We start from the raw sequence: 21,813 nt of genomic DNA, 5'->3' as shown, positions 1-21,813 counted from the left end.
TACCCAGGAGGAGACACTAGATGGTTGTTACCTGGTAGAAGGACCTCAGAGGGAGGCCAATTGAAGAATTTGCATTCAGCCTGATAGAAGCTTCTCATTCCTTTCTCCTCTGTGCCCGGTGCTTCTTGTTGCCACCAACAAGAACTTCAGAACACCTTGATCCCACACTTCTGGGTTTATGAAAACATAAATGCATTCTGCTAACATCCGCCCATGAACCAAGTGCTGCTTTTTTACTAAGCAATAGGGAATTCTCTGCAGGTACTTCCTCTAAGCCAAGCAAAGGGCAGAATCTAGCTCTCCACTCCCCAGCACTCCCCGCCCCCCACGTTTCCAGCATCATCTCCATGGCCCTACTTTCCTTTGCGCATTTCTAACCCCACCCCTGCTCCACACTCCTACACTCCTCTCCATATCCCTGCCCTCTTCTTCCTCCCTAGCCACCTCTCCACATCCCCTGACTTACTCTTCACATCCCTACCCTCCTGTACACACCTGTGCCCTCCACCCCCTGCCCTTCTCTATCCCTACCCTCATCTCCACACCCCTACCCTCTTGTCTACCCCCATCATTCTCTCCAAACCCCGACTCTCCTTTCTACACTTCATCTCCACAGCCCTCTTTCCTCTGCATCTCCTGACCCTCCTCTTTACCTTCCTACCCCCATCTCCCCATTCATGTCTTCATCCCACATCCCTACCTCTCTTCTCAAGGAAAGTTTTAATTTCCCTGTAGTTTAAGATCTCTGTTCCTCGGGGGCTGGAGAGATTGCTCAGTGGTTAAGAACACCAACTGTTCTTGCAAAAGATCCGGGTTCGAATCCCAACATGGCACGTGGCACATGGCACCCACATGGCAGCTAACAACTGTCCATAACTCCAGTTTCAGGGGATCCGACAGCCTCTTCTGTCCTCAGGCATTGCACGACATGGGTGCGCTTACCTATACGCAGGCAATATACACATACACATAAAATAAAAATATATTAAAAAAAAAAGATCTCTGTTCCTCAAAAGGAGTTGATTATGCCCTTTGAGACAGTATTTCTACCATTCATTTCCATACCATCCATGCAGGAGGTGAATTAAAGCGCACAGGGTCTGTCACAGCTCAGGAAAGGCTCCACTGTTGGGGAGGAGAGAACTACTTGGGAGTGCAGTTGGGGTAGGAATAAGGACAAGGGACAGGCTGGGCTGCAGATGTTCAGCAGGTCCTGGAGGAGATGCTCCCCAGGGTCTCCATGTGCCCCTGTCCAGGGACTAGACTGAGATGTATGCATTGTCTTCTTGCAGATTTTCTTACTCTTTTTCCTTCCCTGTTGGAGTTGATGTTCTATTGAGATTAATAGTTGACTGAGTCATTCAAAAGGGATCCTTTGACAGAGAGGAAGCTCATAAATAAGGACTGGTCTGCCAACCTCAGTTGCCCTTCCCTTCATACTAACCAGTCCTGAGCTGTAGCCGAAAAGGTCAGTGCCCTTTATTTGGTCCACCTATCCCTGTCACCCCGTGGCAGGCACTGTTTACCCGCAGCAGGCTGGAAGGAACTGCCATACTTCATCTGCTTTGAGGGGATCAGCTGAGTAGTGGGAAAAGGTCATGGGCTTCTGAAAGCTGGGATAGTCTGCTCTCCTCTATTCTGGGTACAGTATCCCTCCTTTGTGGAATGATGGTCCATGGGCTGTAGGGTAGACTGCCTGGGCTCACATCTCAGATTGTTAGTTAGCTGTTCAATTTGGCAGTTATTACCTAATGTCTCACAGCTTTAGTTCTCTAACCTTCCCAACTGGGATAATCACAAAACCCATCTCCTAGACTTGTTAGAAGTACACGAACTAATACAAAATTTTAGGACCAGTTACCTGTCCCCTAGTGTTTGTACACTGTTATTAGTCATATTCTTCCCCAGGGCCAGAGCAGTGCAACTCCACCCATCCTCTACCCTCCCTCAGGAGCCACAGTTGTGTTTCCCACAAAGGCTACAGATGGTGAAGACTGCCAGACCCTGCCATGTTCCATTTCCTGTAGGCTGCAGCCACATCAGGCCCACAACATAGGACAATCAAAAGGCATTGGGGCAGGAATGTTAGAAAAGGAAGGTTAAAGGCTAGAGAGATGGCTCAGCAGTTAAGAATGAGTACTACTCTTCCAGAGGATCTGAGTTTAGTTCCCTGCACCCACATCAGGCAGCGCACAACTGCCTGTAACTACAATACCAGAGTATTGAACACACCTGTGGCCTCCACAGGTACCCACACACACATGCACAAATGCACACACAGACACACATATGTGCAGATAGCTAAAAATAAAACAAATATTTAAAACCAAAAAAAGAAGAAAGAAAAGGAGAGTTCAGAGCAAAGAAAGTCCATCACAGTGTAATATGCATGCCGGTGCATCAGGGTTAGGGGACACTGAGAGATGAGTCCCTTACCAGCCCCCCTGTCCTCTTTGCATTAGAATTTAAACTAAATCAAATATTGACCAACAAGTGGGTGAGAAATGAGGGAATTACTGCTCATCGAATGGCCCCGTCTCCCTAGGGGAGCCAAGCAGAAGCTGGGGCGGGACGAGGGTGGAAGAGTGAGACCATGCCACAGGTCTTGCCCTTCAGAGGAAAGGACCAGGGGCTTCCAACAAGTGCTCACCGACACCAGCACTGTTTCAGCTCTACTGTAGCCGGGAGGTAAAGGGATATAGGCACAGCTCCGCCCTCAAGAAGCAAGGTCACAGGCAAGGTAAGTCCCATAGGATTGGGAAAGGGACTGTGAAGAGCTGATTTCCTCCCTCCCACTCTCCCTCCCTTACTTCCTCCCTTCTTCCCTTTTTATGCTGAGACAGTCTCATTGTATAAACCTCCAACCCCAGATCATCCTGCCTCATCCTCCAGAGTGCAAATTGCAGGCAAGTACCAGCACTCCCAGCTTGCAAGGCTGCTTTTCGAATATGTAAGCTACCTTGAAACTCCACCCTTGAGGGAGAAAAGAGTAGATGATTCTTCTCTTGACATTTTTGTTACTTTTCATTATTAAAAAGTTTCAAGGGTGGAAATATATTCAAGGATAGTAGGTGAACTCCCAGAGCTTACCCACCTGTCTTCTTTTCTCCTGGAGTATTTTAAAGTGAATTTAGGATAAGTGCCATTTCCTCATGAATATTCAGCATGCACAGAACAAGCGATGTATTTTTTCTGTTTATTTATACCATTTCTTTTATTATTAATCTTTGATTAATGTGCAAAGAAGTATGTTTAATTTCCATATATACATATATATATATATATATATATATAATTACATTTTGTTCTTATTTGCCCTTCACTGGTTTTCCCCACACCTCCTCCCCCTCTTCCTGGTCCCCTTCCTTCTCCTAAATAGTCCCCCTTCTGCGTTTATATCATGTGTATTCTACCACCCTCTCCTATTGATCCTTCTCCCTCTAGACTTTGTTCTTCCCTCTCATAGACCCCTTTCCACTTTTATTTCATATATATATGTATAGATGCACACATGTGTATATATGTATATACATTTAAATCTAGATTCTTAGGAAAATGTGATATTTTTCTTTATGGGTCTGGCTTATTTTGCATAACACAATGATCTTCAGCTCTATTCATTTTCCTACAAATGTCATAATTTCATTTTTACAGCTGAATAAAATTCCTTTATGTGTATCTGCTACATTCTCTTTATTTATTCATCATTTATGGGCGTCTAGGCTTGTTCTATATCTTGGTTGTTGTGAATAGTACTTCAATAAATGTGGAAGTACAAGTATCTCTGTAATGTGCTGACTTAGAACCCCTCAGGTACATACCCAGGAGTGGTATAGCGGGGTCATATGGCTGTTCTAGTTTTAACTCTTCAAGGAACCTCCACACTGATTTCCATAGTGGCTTCATCAGTTTACATTCCCACCAGCATTGTAGAAGGGCTTCTCTTTCCCTGCATCCTCGCCAGCATTTGTAGTCATTTGTTTTCTTGGTGATAGTCATTCTGACTGGGGTGAGCTAAAAACGTCAGTGCAGTTTTTGTTTGGGTTTTAAAGCAGTTTTAATTTATATTTCCCTAATGGCTAAGAATGTTGAACCCTTTCTCAAATATTTATTGGCCATTTGTATTTCTTCTTCTAAGAACTGTTTGTTCAAATCATTAGTCTGTTGACTCACTGAATAATTTGTTTCTGGGTATTTAATTTTTAAATTTCTTTATAAATGCTATATGTAGTTGGCAAAAATTTTTCTCCCGTTCAGAACAGGTGGTTTTAAGGTATCTTTTAGGTCTGGCTTGTGTGTGTGTGTGTGTGTGTGTGTGTGTGTGTGTGTGTGTGTGATGGTAGATGTCAGAGGGTTTCCCTGAAGGGATGATGAGAGAGTACTGTCTCTACCTGAGATACTTGACATAGGTCTCTCTCTCTCTCTCTCTCTCTCTCTCTCTCTCTCTCTCACACACACACACACACACACACACACACACACACACCAGCAGCAGCCACAGTCCCAAAGGCTGCTCAGGAGCTGTCTTCAGTGATCCTAGCAGATCTCAGGATCTCAGACCAGGCAGGGCTGGCTGGACCATTGTGGACATGGGAAGCTAAGAGGCAATGACTGACTGAAAGGAAGTCAGATAAGCATCCATTTGTTCATAAAAATGTATGATGAAACTCAGTAAGAACCAGAGGGAATGAGACTGAGAAGAAAAGACTTCAAAACCAGAAACTAAAGTCAGAGGCCAAAGAGTCCCCCAAATTCCTGTCCCTGGCAGACAGGTGACAGCTAAAGTACCCCAGACTCCTCACCCAGCCCAGCCCCGTGTGTGGCCAGATAAGCTGGAGTTCAGCATGGGGCTCCATTTCCATCTTCCAAAACAAAAAACTAAACACTTTGGGGAATGATCAAGTCTCAGCCGAATTTAGAGAGTTGAATCAAACCAAGCCCAGAAGTGCTGAGCCTGGGGCTGCAAGCTCGTAAGATGTGAAAGGATTCTTCAGAATTCTCTGCCACTCAATGGAAACATTAAATTAGCCCCAGGCTCTGGAGCAGGATTTTAAGTGTCTGAGATGAGGTTAGAGGTAATAGTTAACAGTTCTAAGGACTCAAGAATTCAGTTCTGCTACTTCAAGGAGAAACCTACCTCAGAAATGAGGACTGCATTTAGCCCACCACCCTAAAGTGTCCTTTCAGCAGCTAGCTGTGTGCCCAGCATGGCAGAGGAGCTGGAGCAGTGCAGAGATGCAGAGCCCTCTTCTGGGTGATGGCATTATACTTGTACCAAGCCCACTCTGGGTCTAGTTTGGTGCCAGGCCTGTCCTCCAGGGAGCTTCCATCTGGTGGCCAGAAAGATATGAGCCCAACCCCATGCAAATGCTCCTTGTGTTACTGCCATTAATCTGAGGCTTAGAGATCATCACTGCTATGAAGTCACACAGCTAGAGAGAAAACCAGGCTTACGATGCCGGACCTTCTGACTCCAGAGCCTATGTTCTTCCTACAGTACCACATTGTACAGACCTGAGGGCCACAGGAAGAGGAGACAGGCAACTGGGAAGTAGCCACCAGCAATGCACACCAAATGAGGTGAGGAACCAGGCTATGTCTGAGGAACTTAGGGGAGGAGTATCATGTTGGCAGAGGGATAGACATGCTCTGGAGTTCTCAAGGGTAGAACAAGAACTCACAAGCCCAGACAGGCGAACAGACAGTGTGAGTGGCCCAATAGGAGAGCAGGGCAGAGCTGGAAGATCCTGTAAGAGTCTGAAATAGAGTTCCACTTAGTGGGAAGAAATGGTCCTCAGAAAATGAGGATGGGAGAAGAGAGGGAGGGGAAAAAAAAAAAACCAGAGACCAGAAGGTTGGTCTCAGAGTAGCTCAGAGCAGAGGTGAGGCATGCAGATAAGATACCAAAAGGTTGGAGCAGCCTGGGCCAGGGAAACAGTGTGTGAAGAGTGGGACACCTGGTGGCCATATGCAGGGTCAAGTGCCAATCACTTAGCACCTTAATCTGACTCGGCCTCTCCCTGTATCTCGCCCATTTCTGCCTACTGCCCGTCTCTACCCATTCTAGTTAGAACCATAGATGACAGAATCGTAGAAGACAGAGGCATGCTAACAGAGGGTAGACTGGGCCTTAGAGAAGGTCCACATAAACAACAAATAGTCCATAGGAAGTCAGTTCACTGTCCATCCCAGCTTCTGCAGCCTAGCTCCCAGTCCCCTCCATGAACTTTAGCCTTAATGCTTCACCCCTGAGAGTCACTGGTATCTGACCTTGGCCCCATCATGCTTCTGTTGCAGATTTTCAGGAGCCTTCATCCCAGTATCCAGCCCTCTCTTCTGTAACACGTGCCCACCATGGTACTAAACAAAGACTTGCTGTGGCTGTTGCTCCCCTGTGGAGCTGAGGTAGCGCATCCCTTTCTGGGAGATGCTTGCTAGCCCAGGGTAGCAGAAGGCTGAGAGGCCACCCAGGGAGAAGGACTGCTGCAATGCACACACAGAGAAAGGAGCAGATGATGCAGGCCTGCGGGACAAGGTCTTTGAGGGAGCTCCATGGTTTGGCCACTCTTCTGTATGGGAAGATAATGGGGAGAGGTTTCCTGGGGTCTGAGGTTGCGTAGGATGCACTGACCAGGGTACGGTTTCCAGAGCAGTATGCCAATCAAGAACGTACCAGTGTGGCTCAGTCAGGGAATCTGCCCTCTCCACACCTACTGAGCCCAGGCAGGAACTAGGGGGTTTCACGGCTTCTGAGGCCTCAGCCCTTCATTCAACTGCTTCTTCCTCCAAATCATAAATGTCCCTGACAACCACACTCTAAGCAAGCACATCCCGGGGGCAGAGAACAGCAGGCAGGATATTTAGGAAGTGTCATCATAAACAACCAAATCCCACTTTTCACTTGAATATATTCTCATTGAGAGGAGACCAGTAGTGAACTTGATTGCTTGATTACATCTCCTTCCTGGTTTCCATCCGCAGGTGGCTGGCTGGCACTTGCTATTCCATCCTCATCTGGTTTTCGTGTTGGTTTACTGTTTGTTCCCTCTGTCTCCTCTGGTCCATGTCAGTATGCTTTTCATGGGAGCCAAAGAGATTGGGTCTCTGCAGGAACCTCACTTCATTCAGCTTTGTAGTGCGGCTACAGTGATTACATCTTTCAGTGACAAAGTGGGTGCAGGCAGCCACCCCGCCCCCCAGCCTTCACTGCTGCCCTCCCAGTCACAGTATGAATAAGTTCAGGGATAAAATATTTTGGACCAGGTGCAACATGAAGGTCCTCAATGACTAGGTTGGAAAGAGAAAGTCTCTTGTAGACGTTGAACCCAGTAAGGATAGCCAGTTGGTGTGAGGCTTGTGCATTCCTAATGAACTTTCACTTTTAACTCTATACTTCCAGACACTCAGACTGATTCCTCAGATCTTCCTGGTGGCTCCTGACGACATTCTACTCTTGCTCGTCTTTGTGACCCTATTTTCGTTTTTTTTTTCTGCAAAGCATTTCCTACGTAACTGTTCCATATCTAGAACTCGAGTATCTGAAGTCCTTGAGGTAGGATGTCTAAATCTACTCTGTTCTGCTGACTCTCACTTGCGGTTGCTTGCTTCCATGTAGTTTTTGTTTTCTGTGTGGGAATTCTGAAGGTCCAGGTTAAAGAGTACCCGCGGGCAGGATTTAAATATGGTTTTGCCATTTGGGAACTGCTCAGTGCGCTTTCTGGACCAAATTTCATTTATATTCCCAAGGACAAACCACAAGCCGCTGGGCTCTTGGTGCCTGTGTCTTCTTCCCTCTGCTTCTGGCTCACTCCTCCCAGCTCTGATTTTTCCCTTGGGATTAGTTCCTTTTTGTTGGAGTAAAACAAATTTCCCCTACTTCAAATGAACCCTGAAGTGCATCAGAAGTATATTCAGGGAACTGGAGAGGTGGCTTAGAGGTTAAGAATGCTTAGTGTTCTTGCAGAGGACCTGAGTTTGGTTCCTAGCACCCTCAAACACCTGTAGCTCCAGCTTCAGCTCCAGCTCCAGGAAATCTGATGCCCTTTTCTGGTTTCCTGGGACACCTGCATGCATATGGTACACATAAACTCACACAGGAGCACATACGCATATACATAAATAAATATTTTAAAAGTTTTAAGTATATACAGGAGGTACATGTTCTACAGCAATAGAACCCCCTGTGATATAGTTAGCCAAATGAGCAATCCCACTGAAAAATCCATTCAGAACTTATCCATTCATTCAACAAGTATCCTGAGTGACTGACTGTCTTGTGCTTTCCTGGAGCTTGCAATCTGATTCAAGTCAGTCCCAAGGCTAATCCAGTCCATCCCAAGGCTAATCCAGTTCATGGGCCCACACAGCAGGGAGGAGCTTGTTTTGTCTCTCATGCTCTTGTGAAATATCGAGTCTCTACTGTGGATCATATAACCTGTTAGGCACTAGGGATCCAGTAGTAAATAGTCCTGTCTTCAGACTGCTCTTACCCAATGGGGAGAATGGACATTTTGGGAGGTCTCCCTGTGCATAAAGGAATGAATGCCCTGATGGAGGTGGAAAACAGGAGTGACTTGATATGCTACCTGCCAAGTCAGTATTTGTATCTGTGTTTATGTGTCTGTGTTTGGGTATGGCTTTCTGTTTATATGTGTGTCTTTGTGTGTCTATGTCTGTCTCTGTGTTTGTGTGTGTGTGTGTGTGTGTGTATGTACATATATATGTGTGTACAACATAAAATAATGTTGCAGCACATCCCTCTGAACCATCAGAGAGGCTCTCCCTCTAATTCTGGACTTTTCTTAATTTCCTCACCTGTACAATGACTGGCTTGGCCTGCAGCCCCTTTCTGACTCAATAGACCTGTGGCCCACGGGGAGAACATGGTTTAGAATTATGCAGTTCCCTGATTACCAACATCAGTGTTACCTATACAGCTTCGAATACATGTTCTCCAGTGTCATTGCATAGCTGTAGAATCCAAAGTCAGAGGCTGGAGTCCAGCTACCTATTTACTAAGCCTAACAGGCAATTTCTATGCACACTAAAGTTTGAGACCCTGGTCTAAAGGCCCAGCTTTGGAACCCAGCACAGTGGCTTTTAAGGCAACAGGATGAAGTGATCATTGCTTCAGGCTAAGAGCAACACCCAACTCTTTGCAGAGCCTGTAGCTATAACTGATGGTGACCCTGCATGTCAAAACTAACAGAGATATGACCTGGAAAGCTTGCACAGCCCCTTCTCTGGTAGTTTGTGCAGTTGGGCCTGGAACATTACCCTAAGAGCCTCCCACGGGGCTTCTTGGTTCCACCCTTGCCAGCTTTTCCTCCTGTCTTGAAGCTGTTCTTTCTCCTTGGGCCCATCTTTCCCTTCCTGCAGGAGGGCACAGTGAGGAAAAAGGATCCTGAAGTCAAATGGCCCTGTTTGCAATCCCAGTGTGGGAGCTGTTGAGCTTGAGCTTAACCTCCCTGAGCTTCAGTTTACTTACCTCAAAAGTGAGGCTGGTAAAATTTCCTAAGGTTATTGTGAGGGCAAAAGGGCCCATATTGATGCCAAATGAAAATGAACTATTGCCAGGCGAGGTGGCACACACATATAATCCTAGCACTTGAGCGCTGAAGGAGAGTCTCAATTACATAGTGAGTTTAAGGCCAGCCTTGGTCTCCAAAAACCAAAACAAGCCAAGTATGGTAGTACATGCCTGTAATCCCAACCTTGAGAGCTAGAGGCAATAGGAACCCTGAGTTCAAGGCCAGCCTGGGCTACATGAGATCCAGTCTAGATAGATGACTGATGATAGATAGATAGATAGATAGATAGATAGATAGATGATAGATAGATGATAGCTAGATAGCTAGATAGCTAGCTAGCTAGATAGATAGATAGATAGATGATAGATAGATAGATAGGTAGATAGATAGATAGATAGATAGATAGATAGATAGATAGATAGAGATAGGAAAATCAACAAACAAACAAAAAACTGTTGCTGAGCCATCACTGCCATTGTTGTTAGTTTGCCCCAACCTGAGTCTCATCCCTCCCCTCTGGGTCCACACCAGGTAGACTTTAAGGTTCCAAATACAGCCCCATCTTTTTGGCTGAGGCTCTCTTGGCAGGGGCGCACAGGGAAGCATCTGGGTGTGAGGCCATGAGCAGCAGTGCGCATTCTTCAGGGCACTGTGGGGAACATTTGTTTCATTTCCCAGGCCCCCACCTCGGGAACCTTTCTGTGCTTTCTCCCTTTACGCTCTGCTGCCTGCCATGCTGGCTCCTCAGGACCACAGCTTTGGACTAATTAGTAGCTGTGGCTGGGACTCTGGAGTCAAAGAAACCTAGCTCGGGTCCCAGCCCGTAGCTAGCCAGCCAAGTGACCATGAGCATGTTCCTGAACTGTTCCATGCCTCAGTTCCTCATTTGTAACATAAGGATAATAATGGACCTACTTCTTAGAGTTGCTGACAGGAACAAATGAAATGATGCATGCTTGGTACCAAACAGGACATAGGACTTAACAGAAACACATTTCAGATGTGCTGCTTTATGAGAGAGGGTTTGGTCTTAGAAAGAAGCTACATTGATGTTTGTCAAAAGAAAACAACCCTAAACTGGTAATTCTGGTGTACTTTGTGCCCTTTGGGGTCACCTACTATTGCATTGTCCTTTAGCCCTGAACTTGGAGGGATCTCAGAGGTCTGAGTCCCTGGTGCTCACTATGGTGGCCCAGCAAGCCCTCAGAACTCTCCTCTTGGCCCCATCCAAGTAGGAAGACAAACTCAAGGCTTCTCAGAGGAGAAGATGGGCCCAGGAGCAGGTGTGTCAGCATAGTCAGATTTCCTCCTTGTAGAAGTGCTTTGGAGACATGCCTGTTTGATTGAGCTCCTACAGCAGGGCCCTAAATGAACAGTGCCCGGGCATGCAGTAGCAGCAGACTCCCCCATACTGCAGCCTGGCCCTGCCTGCAAGGCAGGCAGCAGCCAGGAGCTCTCGGCTGCACTTATCTCCTGGCACCTGGAGGAGGAAATGAAGGCAGCAATTAACTGTACAAGGCGGGTGGTTTGTGCAGCTTAAGTTCAGATAAAAAGTTTAATTATCCCTAAGCCCTAATACAAATTAATTAGCCTCCCGTATTAGGGGGGTAAGCTTCCCTGCTCTTGTCTCCACCCAGACATCACTATGGATTACCGAGGACATGCTGGTAGAGAGTGGGAAATGGAGAGCACTGAGTCCTGGATTCCCACCTATGCAAAGCAGACAGCAGTCCCACACTGGCCCCAAGTAGGGTCTGGGTGGAGTCCTAAGTCCAGGGCAAGTACCCCAGTCCATCTATGCCCCACATCACCTGCAGAAAGAACTCTTTTTTACATCTATCTATCTATCTATCTATCTATCTATCTATCTATCTATCTATCTATCATCTACCTACCTACCTATCTTCCTATTTGAGGAGGGCAAGTATGTGCCATAGCACACCTGTGGAGGTCAGAAGATAACAAGCTAGAATCATTTCTCTCCTTTCACCATGTGGGTTCTGGGGACTGACTCAGGTTGTCAGGTTTGGCAGCAAGCACCTTTACCCACTGAGCCATCTTGCCTGCCCCAGGAAGGGCTTTCTTGCCCATACTGTCCCCACCCTCAAAGCCAGGATGGGGTGGGGAGCATCTTGAAAAGGAAATGAGGCTTCAGGTTTAAATTATTTTCTAGGTTCTTGTTTTTTTCTAGTTTTATTTTCTTATCCCCATCTTCCTTTGAAATTCCACAGAGGAAACAGGCCATAGTTGCCATTGGAACTTAGAGACTATGACCAGCTACTCCCTCCCCATCACCTGACACATCTGCTGAGGTGGACCCTGGGAAAGGCCAGAGGCTAAAGAACCTTGAGTATCATGGTCATTACCATAACCAGCAGCCATTAAGTGACACTGTGTGGCAGGGATGTTGTCTCTACATCACCACTGTAAGTGGTCTTTACTCCTTACCCATGACATGAGTTTCACACACATTTCTTTGAACAGGGGAGTGGCATGCTTGGATTTGCATTTTAGGCACATACCTCTTTGTGTATCAAAGGGGAATAAAAGTGGACATGAGAACTCACTTTTAGAGGCCTTTGCAGAAGTCTGGTCTGGGAATAACAGTGGTCTGAGTCCTATTTATTTGATGAACACTTGCGAAGATGAAGCTCTTTCACAAATAGAAACTCAGTTACTCCTTTGCAACAACACTGTGAAGTAGGCACTGTTATTTTATAAATGCCAGAAAACCAAGGACAGAAAATGAAATGCCCCAAACCACAAGTGACAAAGCCAGGAATCTGGCCCTCAGCAGGCAGTCTGACACTCAGGGCCTGTGCTTTTAACCACTATGCTATACTGTTGCTACTAGGGACATGAAGATAGGATGAGGAAGAGGGAGAATGTTCTGGCCGACTCCTTAGATCTGTCTTCCAGGACCATCCTCTCCCCTCTCTTCTCTTTCTTCTCCTACATGATAGGAGCGGGGAGTAATGGACAGAGGAGGATCATGGAAAACAACTCAGGTCTAGCCTTAGTATTCTGCCTCTTATTACTTGACTGACCTTGAACAAGGTCCTGTCTTCTTTAGACTTCAGCTCTTCATCCCTACCTGATGGAGTAGGTTACCTGAGCAAATAAATTTCCTAACACAGATACCAGTTCACCCCTACATTCCATCCTTCCCCTCCCCAGTCCCTTTCCTTCAGGCAAAATATTCCCATTCCCTTGATTGCTTACCTAGAAGATCGCCACATGACTTTACATCCTCACCTCCTTCTCTTGGCAAGATTCAGTTAGCTAATCTCCTATAGAGATGCAAGGTGCCTGGCCTGTGACACAGCCTGCAAGTGGAATGGTATGTGTCAGGAGCAGAGGGGGACCACTCTCTGGGACCACCTTTCTGGGTCCTGTTTCGTTAATCCGGCCTAAGATGCCATTAAGATTTTACACTGATGCCCAGTACTGGAGTTAAATTCCCTAGTGCTTTTTCTATAGACTTCTGTCCGCTACATAAGTCATTGATTATTTGAATCAAATGCTGGTGGCACCATTTATCTTTGTTAAAATTAATCTGGCTGATTTCACCCATGATTACAACCTGTTAAAAGCCTTTTGACTCCTAAAGATTCCAATTCATAGTAACTCTGCCATTTAGACATTTGGAAAACTTACTTTAGAACAACCAACATTAGCAGCCTCTTCATCATCATCTTCATCGGATCCAAAAGAAAGAAGTATAAGCAAAAATAGTAAGTTAGTAAGCTGGGTCAAAGGGAGGACAGAACAACTAAGGCATAGGAAAGTCAAGGGTAATGCTGGCCCTCAACAGTAAGTAGGTGAGGAGTTCAAACTCTGTCACTTTCCACCTTTGATCTCCTTCTGTGCTCCAGCCCTCTTCCTTCCTAACTGCAATCTGGTGTTTCCTCATGTAAGAAAACACAGTTGCCAACAGCTTACTTGTTATGTCTTCAAATTATTTGAAAAACATTGACCTGATTCCAAAGGTATATTCTATACAGTCCAGAGAATGAGCCACAATAGCCCTGCCTTTTGGTTTTGAATGAGTTTATTAAATATATGGCAAGCCAAAGGTGAAAGAATAAATAGCAAGAAGCAGATAGAGGCAGTAGATAAACACCAGATCTGGCACTCAAAACATCTGGTAGAGACAGCTGAAGTAGCCCAACTGTTTGCCTAAACCAAAGGCAAACATCATCAAATTGGGGGCTTGTAAGGATCCAGAAATTGCCTGGGGAAGCCATGTTGAGGCAGCCAGCTAGAGTTCTCCATTGCAAGAATCTTGGACAGAGCAGGGTGTCCCCTCAGGTGAGGCTTCCAAGTGAAAGAACAAATAGCAACAGATAGATAACATCATCCAATTGGGTGCTTAAGACTATCTAGCAGAAACTGAAGCAGTCAGCTGGAGTTTCAGATTGAGGGTCTTGGTTAGAAGGGTCCATGGATGAGCTTCTGGCTTATGGTTCCCACATTTGCGTTTTTATACTATGGGATACACAGTAGTTACCTCAGATGAACACAGTTTATCTTCACTCTGTTCTCAAGGACGCAATGTTTTTATACCTTTAGCTGTTTGTTGTTTTTCTTTCTCCTTATTACAGTTAGGGGCCAGCTTGCCTCCAGGACAGAGAGTTTTGGAGAAGAGAAGGGAGGGCCTCCTTGCCCCCATAGTGAGCTTTCAACAAGTTTAAATAGCACAGGACAATTTGCCAATATAATGTATATTATAAAGTACAATCCAGGAAAAGTAGAAAGACGCCAACATCAGTAGCCATCAGGAAAATGCAAATCAAAACTTCGAAAGATGCCATTTCACATCCACCACAATAACCATCATCACAAAGAGAAAATAACATGTTATCTTAGATAAGAAAACTTTGCACCCCTTACTCATCACTGATAATGGCTATAAAATGGCATGCCGTAGAAAGTCTGGCAGTACCTCAAACTGTGGAACACTGCCATATGATTCCTAGCACAGGAAACATGGTCACACAAAAGCTTGCACACAAGTGTTCACAGTGGCATTCTTCCTAATAGGTAAAACATGGATGCGATTCAGATGTCTCTCAGCTGATGAATCAAGTAACAAAATGTGTCCTAGCCACACAATCAAGTATTTATTGAAGCATAAAAGGAGTGAAGGAGTGTTGATAAATACTATCAGATGGATGAGTCTTGAAAACATCATACTGAGTGAAAGAAGCCATACACAAAAAGCCTTGTGTTCTATGATTCATGGCTGAAGTGTCCAAAGTAGGGACCTCTAGAGACAGAATCAGTGGAATGTGAGTGATCTCGGTCTGATAATGAATGTGGGGGGTTGGGGGCATTATAAGGTGTTCCAAGGCTGGGATATAGCCCAGTGGTAGGACATTTATGTGGTATACAGGAGACCTTGGGTTCAGTCCTCAGCAAAAAAAAAAAGAAAAAAAAGGAAACAAAAGAAAGAAAAAAGATGAAAGGAAAGACAGAAGGGGCGAAGGGGAGAGGGAGGAAGAAGGGAAGGAAAGAAAATACTCTAAAATTAGAAACTACAGGTGTAGCTCAAAGGTAGAGCATATCCTAGAACGTACAAAGCCCTGGATTTGATTCCCAGTAGAAATCAATAGATAAGTAAATAAATAAACAGACAAACTTCAACTGCTATGGGTGGTAGGAACACAACTGGGGAAGTACACTAAAAGCTCTTGAAATGTACAATTTAAATGGTTGACTTAAACGTGTTAACCGTACGTACCTCAACGAAATGGTCAAAAAAATAAATCTAGGGTGCTGGCAAGATGGCTCAGCAGTTAAGAGCACTTGCTTCTCTTGTAGAGGACCTGAGTTCAGTTCCCAGCACCTGTGTAGGATAGCTCACAACTGCCTGTAACTCTTGCTCCAGGGGATTCGACACCCTCTTCTGGCCTCTGTGACATTGTCCTCATGTGTACATACCCACACACAGACACAAATGTACACACATAAATAAAATAAAATAAAATAGAAGTATCTCAAAAATATAAATAAATAAATCTAGGATGGGAACTCTATTTTTATTATTTATGTATTCTTATTTTATGTATATGAGTGTTTGGCCTGCATGTATATGGGTGCACCACATGCATGCAATGCCCATGGAGGCCAGAAGAGGCCATCAGATCCCCTGGAACTGGAATTACAGACCATTGTTAGCTACCATGTGGGTGCTAAAAATTGAACCCAGGTCCTTTACAAGAACAGCCAGTGCTTTCAACCATTGAGCCATATCTCCAGCCAATGGGAACTCAGTATTGATCTAGCTAGGTCAGATGCCTTATTTTGAAACTTCCTATGGCCAGAGGGAGTAGGGGCAGAGCAGCCAGTGTATGGGATTGGCAGCTTCTCTAGACAGAGTTTATGTCATATTGGTGAGTGAGGGGCACAGGGTAGATGATGAACAGAAAAATAACAGGGGCTTACCGCACTAGCTGTTTACAGACGATTTACAGTTGCCCAAACATTGAACTAAATGTATTTTTTTTCTGAATTATTATCACAGCTCTGGAGATATAAAACCCATTTTATAGGTTGTTCATGCTTGGGTTAAAAAATTGACCAGGGTCATTTAACTAGGTAGTGAGTCATATGGGCTCAGGGTGCAAACCCAGTTTGATGCCAGCTCTTCTCTCAATTATTAGGCCATGCTGCCTCCCTCTGGCTTTATACAAGTTGCTAAAAAATTCTGGAACACACCACCAGAGACCTAACTTTAGATCCCTCCTTTATTTGATTTATGTTTACCCTTTCACTAAAGGATACCCTCCTAGCAGGAGAACTTTGCACTTCCTTTTCCAGCATAGGACCAACTGTTAGTTATGCTGAAGAAGTTCCAGAAGACTAGAAGTGGTTACTCGGCCCCTACTAACCACAGTACATCCACACCACCTTCCCCCAGCATGTCAAGGGCATAGAGAACTGGGACAGGAATGCATCTTGCAGAGTCATAATGCAATAGGTCTGTAACCATCTCTTGATCTGCCAGCCAGTTAACCTCACTCTCCAAACAGGAAATAAGGTTAAGTTGGTAAGATGTGTGCATAGCAAACCAAATACAGCTTATTTTCCAAGTGTTCACAAGCTGTCCGCTTAATAATCTGCTTTCATATTCTGCCAATGATCTCATGGCAGAACGATGGATGCCAAGCCTGTTGGTCTGTGGTTTCTCAGCCCTCCTTCCTTCTTTAAAAATATCAACAAAACAGTTCTCCATCTTTAATCTCTTGCTGTTTCTCTGCTGCAGTAAGATCTCAGAGATCACTGGCAGTGGTTCAGCAGCCCCACCTGTACTCCCTCCATTCTCCAGGGTACGGGCCACATGCACCTCTGTTGGGAGTCCACTGAGTCCTGTTGGGCCCCTGCCCACTCTCCCTCCCAGACTTCAAGCTCAGAGCCTTCCCATCAGCATCAGCCCCAGCCTTTCCCAGATGAAACGCGTTCCTCTCAGCAGAGAAAGCAGAAGCTTCTGGGAGTGGAGTTGTGTTTTCCCACTGTCATCTGCTCCCTCAGACCATCTGCCCAGCAGTGGGTCGAGCTCGTTCTTTCTTCAGATGTTTAAAGCAACTACCATGTTTTCCTTAGCATTTTTCAACAGCCCTCGGCCACTCCCAAACACAGCTTTCCTGGCCCTGGTCTTCCATCCTCCTGCCATCCTTCATTTCCATCCATGGCTATGGGCCTCTGGGAACCTTTTCAGTCGCATCCTCTGAGAATCCCAGCTAACACCATATATATCAGGGCAGCTGTTCTTCTCCATCATTGGGATTATGTGAATGTGAGCTCATTAACTAGTTCTAAGAACTCCCCACCCACAGAAACAATGGCTTCCAGAACGCCTGGGGAAAAGCAAGCATGTTTAATGTTTATGGGCTGCATGTGACACAATACTATTAGAATATTGGTTTCTCTTGCAATCTTCACTTCCTTGTCAAGGAAACCAAAGCCCAAAGCAGCATTCCCCCAAAATCATATAGTTACCTAATGGTGGGCTTGGTAGGTCTTTAACTCCTATTATCTTAGCACAGAACCTAAGCTCTCAGCCTCCCCACCAGAAGTCTTTCCTGAGTATCAAGGATAGAAAGGAAAACGTAGGCACACAAGGCCAAAAGGAGCCCAGTAGGTCTTAATCGTAGTGCATGTCTGGGGCAGCTTGAGTCAGAACCCAGAGCCCTGGACACTGAGAAGGAAAATGGTTCCCAAAACCTACCTACCAGGTTTTGAGGGGCTTACATGAGATCATTCATTCATTCACCCAATATTTGTCAACCCTGCCCTGTCCATAGAGCCCTCAAGGGGTTCAGGCCCTCAGGCTTCCGACACAGCCCACCCATCTCCTTCCATATCCTCTTTGGAAATCTAGGACACCTGAGTCCCTTCAGGATCAGTGCCTTTTTAGTCTCACTTTTTTAGCAGCAAATATTCCTGATTATGCAAAGCCTGTTTTTGCTGCTGACACGCAGAGGGTTCAGGGCAACAAGACAGTATCCCTGGCTTTGGCCAGAGGAATTATCACAGGCCTTTCCTTCACAAGGCCTTTAAATTATCTCAATAAAGAGGAGGCTAAACACTTAACCACTGTGGAGAACATCTTATTGATTAAAAGGGAGAGGCTCTGGCCAGCCTGCCCAGGGCTAAGTGAGAGCCAGGCCGTACTGGTCCCAGGAGGCAGCAGCCACTATGTGAAGCACTAAAGAGTTTTTTAAGCTGAGAGGAGGTTGGCACTGTCCCAAAGTGGCTTCATGGCTAACGAGGCTCTTGCAGAGGAGCCAAATTCAGTCCCCAGCACCCACATGGTGGCTTCTAACTATCTTTAACTCTAGGTCCAGGGGAGCCAATGCCCTCTTCTGACCTCCACCGGCACAAGGCATGTGCATATGGCACACATACATACATGCAGGTAAAACACTCATACACATAAGATAAATAAATCTTTAAAATAAAAAAAAAGCAAGAGTTAAGCTTTATCCCAGCTACGGAAAGGCCAATCTATGTAAGGTCTTCAAGCCCTGTTCTACATGTGTACAACAGGGCAAAGAACTTGAAGCTCAGGGGGCTCAAAGACTTATGTGAAGTAAATCTGTAAGGGTTTTGTAAGTGATAAACCTCCACACAGAAACTGAATTTGTTATTTGTTATCTTCACTATCATAAATGAGATCCTGTTGCTCTTCTGCTTAAAACTCACCCATGGCTCCTCATGTGCTTGGAATGAGATCCATAACCCCTCACCACAGCTGGGGGGTGCATGCTCTGGGCCCTGCCTACCTCCTAAACTCTTACCTGTGTATGACTCTGTCCTCCCTCCTGGTGTCCAGCCCTGTTGGCCTTTTGACAGTTCCTGGAACAGGTTCCTTCATATTACTGAGGGGCCTGTACTTTCTGACCTTTGCCCAGGCTGTAAACTTTGCCTCCAGATCTCACCTCAGTGAGGCCTTTCCTGACCGCACTCCCACTACCTGCCGTAGCATCTACCCCTGCTCTCTTCATAGAAACTGCTACGTGCCGCAGTTTTTTAATGTGTTCACTTCCTTGTGTGTGGCCCTCCTTATAGAAAGTTGACTCCATGAACACAAGGATTTTGTCTCTGGCACCGTGAAGGATGGATGGATGGATGGATGGATGGATGGATGGACGGATGGGAAATCTGACTTGTTTCTAAATAGCCTCTCTCTCTCTCTCTCTCTCTCCCCCCTCTCCCCCTCCCTCCCTCCCTCCCTCTCTCTTTCTCTCTCAGATATGGAGACATGGTGCCTAAGACCATAGCAGGAAAGATCTTCGGCTCCATCTGCTCCCTGAGTGGCGTCTTGGTCATTGCCCTGCCAGTCCCTGTGATTGTTTCCAACTTTAGCAGGATTTACCACCAGAATCAGAGAGCAGATAAACGCAGGGCACAAAAGGTAAGCCATAGGCATGGGGATGGGGGCAGGAAAGAGGGGAAAGGGTAGGAGGCTGAGGCAGGTTTGCCAGCCCTGGATCCTTGTACAGATTCCCTCTGGGTTAGAAAAGGAACACAATTTCAAGTCCCTTCCTACCCTCCAGTGTCCTGAATTCTAGCCCCAATCAGCTGAAACATTCAACAAACCCTCACTTATCCATAAGTTGATTGTCCTCCTTTTGGATGGCCTATTGAACTGGCCAATAGGCTCCATCCACTTCACTCCCCTGGCCATGGCCACCCAACAGCCTCTTATATTAATATCCTGTAATGGCCTATACAAAATCTAGTGACAAAAATAAATGTGCAGAAAAGAAAAATGAACACTGAAAGAACATTCTGAAGTCACTGATTTCTGGGTCAAATGGCACATCAGATGTTAGTAAGCACCAGGGCGCCACGTAAAGTCACAGAACTCAACTGATGACCAGAGAGTCACCAGCAGGCCTGGGGAAAGTTTTCAGTTATGCCCAGTCTATACTTAGATGACAAGTGAAATACAATCATCAGCCCACACCCAGCAGGATATCTGCAGTTGGGGTGTGTGGGAAAAGCATCTACTGCATTTAGCCTGCAAGCATCCTCTCCACCAATCCTAAGGCATCTTCCAGATGTGGCTCCTGGCTATGACTTCTACCAGGATTCCTATGTTAATTACTTTTGCATCGCTGTGACAAAATACCTGCTATACACAACTAAAAGGAGAAAAGATTTGTATTGGTTGGCAGTTTCAGGAAGATCAATCAGTCAGTCAACTTGACCTCAAAACATTGTGGCAGCAGGAGGGAGCATGCTCCTGCCTCTTAGAAAGGAGGCAGAAAGAAAGGAAATGCCGCTGTGCACTGTCTTTCTCCTTTTTATCCTCCTTTTATTCCATCTGAGCCCACAGCCCAGGTGATGATGTCACCCACATTCAAGGTGGACCTTCCTCACTGATTAATTCCAGAAACACCCTCAAAGACACACTCAAAAGTGAGCCTCACTGATCTCCTGAGCGATTCTAAATCTAATCAAGTTGACAAAGACTAACCATCAAAGTTCCTACCAGGGAAAAGATAGCTGAGGGGATGTTTCCATTTCCTTGTTAATTCAGGCAACCTCTCAGCCTCCAGGGGGTAAGGTCAGAGTCTCACAAAGGACAAGAGGGTGCCTTACTGAAAGTTAGGCTTAGAGAGGACACGATTTTGGTCTCTGTGTTTTATTGTTTTTTTTTTCATTTATTTCTTCTACAAGCACTTATTAAGCACTTATTATGTATTGGGCCTGTAACTGAATTATTTGCTCCCACTCACGGGAATAATCCCTAGTTAGCAGAGCTTTATACTGGATAGGGGAACCTAGAACCTCAGAATAGATCTGTGTATGTTGACTGTAACAGATCTACAAGTTTAAGCTAACTCCAAACAATGATTGCACAAGACTTTACATACAATAATGTATAGAAAAATATACACAATGTATATAATATATACTAACCCTACTTTGTCCCCACATCGCACCTATGTCCTCTGTGTGTCCTTGTATCACTTCTCCTTACCGTCCTGTTCTCTACTACCTGTGCCTGGTCTCTAATGTCACCCTTAAGGTTTTTCTTCTGGTGTTCTCTCTGCCCCCCGCCCTAGCATCTGTCTTCTAGCTCTTCACTCAAGGTCAAGGTTGACCCCATCCATGGCCAGCCACTGCAGAAATGAAAGTCTTATCTCTCCCTGCTCAAGTCAGCTGACAAATGTGAACAATGACTAAATTCATTATGCAGTTCTTAATAGAGGGGCAGAAAGGAACTGGGTTCTCATATCCAAACCCAGGAGTTTAAGGCCCCAAGGGCCAGGGATCCTATGGCACACACACTGCCCCACACTTTCCAAGTCTGGGCTAGCCAGACTCGGGTTTTCACCCAGTGGGTGGGGTTCATAGAGCTGCTGGGCTCACTGGTGATAATAGCCATCCAGAAGTGGCTGTGTTCTACAGCCACCTGCCCCTCCCTGCCCAGACCTATTCCTACTTCTCAGAGCACCTCATCTGCAAAATATGTAATAGTGGATGTTTCCCATAGTCTATAAGTATAAAGTTCATTGTGTGTGCTTAAAATCCAAAAGGGATAGCTGGCTTTTTCCTCCCTCTAAGCTATTCAAGATGAGCCTCTCCTCCTGCTCCCTTTCTGGATCCTTTTGAAGTAAGAGTAAATATTTACAGTGCTTTTGCCTAGCTTGGATACTGTTTCTCCTCAAGGTTGCTCAGCTCTGTCTCTTTCACCTTGGGCTTCCTGTGAGAGGAAAAGAAACAATGCTGTCTGTTTCCAGCACTCAGCTTGTCATGGTGAGCCAAG

General features: G+C 45.6%; 1 protein-coding gene across 3 annotated transcripts in view; it reads left to right on the top strand.

Annotated features, from left to right (window-relative positions):
• Kcnd3 (potassium voltage-gated channel subfamily D member 3) overlaps positions 1–21,813 on the top strand; it is a 221,387-nt gene that overhangs the window by 185,236 nt on the left and 14,338 nt on the right. For all 3 annotated transcript variants that reach the window (XM_029563981.1, XM_008833958.3, XM_008833956.3), the window contains exon 3: positions 19,287–19,449. In XM_029563981.1, the coding sequence (XP_029419841.1) occupies positions 19,287–19,449 (163 nt within the window). The remainder of the gene's footprint in view (positions 1–19,286; positions 19,450–21,813) is intronic.

This window comes from Nannospalax galili, unplaced genomic scaffold (genome assembly GCF_000622305.1).
Source record: "Nannospalax galili isolate Female #2095 unplaced genomic scaffold, S.galili_v1.0 scaffold475, whole genome shotgun sequence".
NCBI lineage: Eukaryota > Metazoa > Chordata > Mammalia > Rodentia > Spalacidae > Nannospalax > Nannospalax galili.
This window is presented reverse-complemented; position numbering and strand designations above follow the sequence as displayed.